Source organism: Populus alba, chromosome 1, assembly GCF_005239225.2.
Source record: "Populus alba chromosome 1, ASM523922v2, whole genome shotgun sequence".
In the NCBI taxonomy this organism is placed as follows: Eukaryota; Viridiplantae; Streptophyta; class Magnoliopsida; order Malpighiales; family Salicaceae; genus Populus; species Populus alba.
Window position 1 is genome coordinate 32,584,144 of NC_133284.1, and position 5,356 is coordinate 32,589,499.

At 36.5% G+C, this 5,356-nt stretch overlaps 1 protein-coding gene across 2 annotated transcripts; it reads right to left on the reverse strand.

The window, feature by feature from the left end:
- Positions 1-314: 314 nt before the first annotated feature.
- Positions 315-4,058, reverse strand: LOC118055572 (uncharacterized). 2 transcript variants are annotated; one of them, XM_035067534.2, is made up of 3 exons: positions 3,420-4,055; positions 1,992-3,069; positions 315-909 (listed from the first exon to the last, which is right to left on the reverse strand). In XM_035067534.2, exons 1-3 carry the CDS (start codon positions 3,878-3,880, stop codon positions 616-618), a joined length of 1,833 nt encoding a protein of 610 aa, XP_034923425.1. In that variant the 5' UTR covers positions 3,881-4,055; the 3' UTR covers positions 315-615. The 2 variants fall into 2 exon arrangements, with proteins under 2 accessions (XP_034923425.1, XP_034923427.1); XM_035067536.2 differs by having other exon boundaries at positions 766-953; positions 3,420-4,058.
- Between the last annotated feature and the right edge of the window lie 1,298 nt (positions 4,059-5,356).

Here is a 5,356-nt window from a genome sequence, read left to right on the forward strand (position 1 = left end):
ACTGGTTATATGTTCAAAAGTTAAACTATGCTATTTGACCCTAAAAAGAAGGGTGTTTTACAACTCTAATTTTCCAGGAGACATAAAAACATGAGAGGCCTCTTTTAGGTCCCTCCGATGGCCACCACATAAACGAAAAGAGAACATGGGACACTCAAAATTCCTAGTATCACTCAAGATTTGTACGCCCAAAGGACCACATGATCTTGGTTTCCCTTTGTTTTCTTCCATCTTTTCACTGATCTAATAACCCTAGCTTTTCGCAATCAATGGCCGATGCCTAGTTATTCATGACGCGCGCACAGAGAAAGTCATTTGATATTTCCACCACTCACGCTGCAAACATGATGAGATATGGAATAAATATATACCATGGCAGACAATCTAAAAATTGCAATCGGACAATCAAGGCACGTTTTTCATCTTCTTTTCCCTAATTTGCGAGATTCATTCCACAAGGTACAAGAAGAAATATACCTTCGTTTATGCTATATCAACTTCCAAAATCTTGAAGCATGCATGACAGGACTCAGTTCCTACTAACTTGATATGGGACTTTTTTTAGCACAAAATTCAGCAATAATCCGACCGCAGACCACAGGGCTTGAAGGGCTTTTACCTATTGATATTGTTGCTAGGCCGCAACAAAATTGATAGAATTTCAGAGAATGTAGGGCGCTTTGATGGGGAATTGTTCCAGCACTTGGTCATCAGAGATTTCAGGAGTTGCGGGCAGTCCTTAGGGATCTCAGGTCTTAGGCCACAAGCAGCTATACCAACTGCTGCCTGCACAGGTGAATATGCAGCATAAGCAGCCTCGCCAGTCACCATCTCCCAAACCACCATCCCGAAACTATATGCATTACTCATCCATGTCTCGGTAATATTCTCTGGATCACCTGCAATAATCTGTTTTCAACCAGAAATGGTGGATCATCAATTCATCTGTGTTCCTGTTTAGGGAGGGAAATTTATGTATCATTATGGCCACAACACTTGGATTTGATAACTGCAACTTACCTAGTTGAATCTCCTTTCAGGATTTACATCGAGTTGAATATTATCATCATATGTATATTGCTCCTATAGGCAAATGGAATTGAAAAAAGTTTGTGCCCACGTATTGTCTTACAAATTAGGTATTGAAAAGGACCGCTAATCATGCCTAAAGTTCAAGAGATCAAATTAGCGGGCTCCACTAACTAGACCATTTTGCTAAAAGTGGCACCAAAACAATATTGTAGTGGCTGGGATGATTTGTCTAATGGAGAATATAAGGGTGTTTATGCAAAGGTAAATGTTATGTTGAGATGTAAAGCAAGAACAATTATGAAGACATGTTGCGCATGCTCAAGCAATTATGTTGGGATGAGTGGTATAAAGTCTCTTTCAGCATATTTGAGTGAACCAGATAGTGCCTTCATACATTGATTCTAAGCAATGTCCTTGAACACAGGGGTAAAATCGTTTATCACAAAAAGATACTCCTACTAAAGATAGGCAATTAAACTTACAGTATTCTCCTGGTTAAATTTACAGTAACAGGTAGGCAATTAAAGATAAAAATGGCATAAATATTTCACGGTGACAGTTAAAGGTGATTAAATGTATTCGTAGCCAAATAATTAACTTAGAACCCAGCTACACAACAAAAGGTACAGCACCTATATGCAAACTAACTCAAAATACACCAACGATCCCTTAAGAACTAAACTATCCCAACATCAAAACAACGCAATAAGTCGATATCCTACAGGGCAATGATGCATGGCATGGAATTGCGATTACGTACCAAAAATTATGATAATCAAAACAACATTTCAAATGCATGCTAATCGACTGGTTTCATTGTCCATCTATGCAAAACACGCTTTGATCATTGCTAGGTTCATGGCCGTGACAAGTGCTTATCCAATGGATAGTTGTGATCAGAATTGACTTCTTTCAAAGACATGAATTTTGAAACTTGTGAAGAAAGATAAGGAACAAACCTCTGGGGCTAGCCAACGATAACCATCTGTTTCATACTCCATCGCCTCACCCATGCTCTTGCAAGCAGTAACTATGCCCATGTCCCCTAAGCAAGCATTCCCGTGCCGGTCCAACATAATCCGTTGCGTGTTAAGGTCTCTATATGCAACACCATGATCATTCATAAACTTTATCCCTTCTGCTACATCTGTAGCAATTCTTACTATTTCCTTAGTTTGAAGCTTTTTATTCTTTAGCATTAGCTCATTAACAGATCCACCTTCCATCAATTTGGTCACCACACACAATCCTTGATTTTCATCAACACAAATTCCATAAAATTGAAGAATGTTCTTATGCCCGCAAGTCATCAGTTCCAAAAGATCTTTACGGAGCTCGAACTCATAAGAATTCCCTTTATCACACCCTTTAAGCTTCTCAATTCCCACCCTTTTGCCCTTGTGAACTCCCTTAAAGGAATTTGGTCCAATCTGATCAATGAACTCAAGATTATCAGAGTTCAAAAGCCATTTTCCTATCTCATCCCTGCCAGAATTAACTGTTTGCCACTCATCGACGGATACAACAATCGACGAAGTGGGTAAGGGCATCTCAAGCTGAATATTGACATTTGAATTCTCAATGGCATTCCTACAATTCTGTTCACAAGAATCCTCTTCAATTTCACCAAAGTTTCCTTTAGTATTCTCTTCTTGACACCCACAAAGCCCAAAGGGAAGCTTCACAGTGGTGGATTTGGACTTCTTTACGGAAGATTTTAAAGCGCTTTCTATCCGAGCTCTAAATGATTTCTCTTGTCCAGCTTGGACTAAAAGAAGAACAACCCCAAGAGTAAACCCTTTCTTTTCAAAGATCTGAATCTTCTTGCAACAAATGGAAGCGCTATCCAATGCACCAGACATTGCGGGCCACGAAATGGACGAGTTGCAAGCAAATGTGAGTTTGTATACGCAGCCCTGTACCTCATCATCAGACACTTCTTGTATCATTATTGCTGGTTGCTCGTCAACTGATGTCTGCTCTATCAACTTAATGTGCAAAAACACTTCTTTCATATCAAACCCTGCCTGAGCATAACTGTCAAAAACACCCAAATTTACCAAAAAAGAAGAAAGGGCAACAAATTATGCATATAACGCAAGAACAACCGGAAGCTTTGTGGACAAAAGGTAAATTCCTGTAAAAGCTTTTAGTTTTTTTCATTATATTGGATTAAATCTCAAAATCCAACACTAATGTTATCTTTCTATTAGTAGACCACCAAAAAAAAAAATCAAATGGTGCGCTTTCTTTGCAAAATAGAGTGGCAGTGTTACTCCTCAAAAAAGTGTCTTTGTCCAATTTTCCTCCATTTTCATGGCAATCAAACAAAACCCAGTGCAAAATTATAAAGTAAAGCAAGATTGGATCACCAATAAAAACCAAACCTGAGTGGCAAAGAATCATAGTGCTTCCTGATATTGGACACAAGCTTCTCGGGCAACTGGCTCCCCGGATACAACTGAGTGAGGTTCCTTACAACACTCGCCCACACAACCTTTCTACATCTCTCGCCCTTATTACCATTTGCATTACCCTGTTGGGAGCTCGTTAGCTGCACTAGTGAGTCACGTTGTGAATCAAGATTCAATGAGTTTTTAAGTGAAGCAATGGCTTCAGACACATTTCGACTCAATCTTTGAAGCCTTTTTTGCATTGCAGATGACGAGGAAATAGTGTCTTTTACTGAAAGATTTGAGATTTTATCAGATAGTTGTAAGGATGTTGCTGCTGTAGTGATTGAAGATGATGAGGTTTCTGATCTGTCTTGTGTTCTCATTAAGACTTGTTCTACCATGTCCTCGTCTGTGCTGGCTCTGCTCGACCAGCACTCTAGTGCCGCTGCCATGGGTTCTTGCTGGTCGATATTGAGGCAAGACCAGGGTGATTAGTTAAGGTTATAGAGGGAGAAAATGAAGGGCTGTTTTGTGTTTGGGTTCAGATTCGAAGTTTGGTCATTGTATAAGTACTGGCCGCAGGAAAATGGAGAGGCGTGGGGGACTGTTGGGGTGGTTTGTTTAGAGGGTGAAGTGCAATAAATAATGGGAGGGGGGTATCATGAAAATAACAGTCGTGTTTGCTAGCGTGGAGATTTCTTATAATATTCTTTCTATTTTTTAAAATTTATTTTTAATATTAATATATAAAAAACAATTCAAAAATATTTAAAAAAATAATTAAAAAAACCAAATTATTTTTAAAAAATAAATAGATTCAATCTCAACGGGTAGCTTTCATTTATTTTTTCTTTCTTTCTTTTCCTTTTTTAAGAAACAGAGAGGCTTTAATATAGAAAAATAATGTTTTAATTTTAACTCTGACGGACTCCACCGAAAGACATTGTTTTTTAACTTTTAAGAGGGCAGGTGATGTGTAATTAAACCATTGCTTTTTTCTTTTCTCTCGAAAGGGAAAAAAAAAACTTAATGCGCATCTTAATTCAAAGTTTTAGTTTTTTCTTTCATTTTTTCCCCAAACTAAGTACAATAAAAAAAATTCAAACTAATATAATTAAAAAATTAATTTTCAAACAATCTCAATTTAACTAGTTGAGACACACGGATATCATGTGTAAAAATAAAAAATTATGTTCAACATGTATTATATGCTGACAAGTGAACATGATGTTGTTTTTAAACAATGTATTTAATGGAACTAAAGTTAGCTTAGAAATAGAAATTGAGGGATCATATCATAGTTTTTAGATTCGGCCCGTTTCAAGATCTTGGTTTCAAATTTTAACTGGGTCACCGGATCGTTCGGATCAATTTTAAAAAAAAATCAAAAAGACTTTGTTTTAGTAAAAAAAAAAAAAAAAAACAAAGTCAACGAGTTACAACCGGGTTTTTGACAGGGTCTTGCCAGGTAGTTCAATCAGCCGGGTCATATTGAGTTTTTTATTTTTTTTTTTTTTCTTCAATCCAACCCGGTTCCAATCCTGGATCTGTCGGCTAGATTCCTTAGTTGACCAATCAGGATAGTCGTCACATTTCAAAACTATGCATTATATGCATTTTGATTAGAAAATAAAAAGGAAAGAATTATCAAATTGTTAAAAAAAAAAAAATTTTTGATGTGATTTAAAGAAAGGGACTTCCCTTTCAGTATCTATTCGTGAATTAAAAATATGTGAATTGCTACAGTTAGTTAAATACATTGTAATTGTGATGTTTTCAAGTTACAAACTATTTAGTATTTTTATTTATTTATTTTATTATTCAATTGATTGATTATTTCATGATTGTACCTAGTTATTAATATTATTGTACACGTACGGTTAAGATGCATGTTCATTGTTATTTAAATAAATAAATACTATTCATTT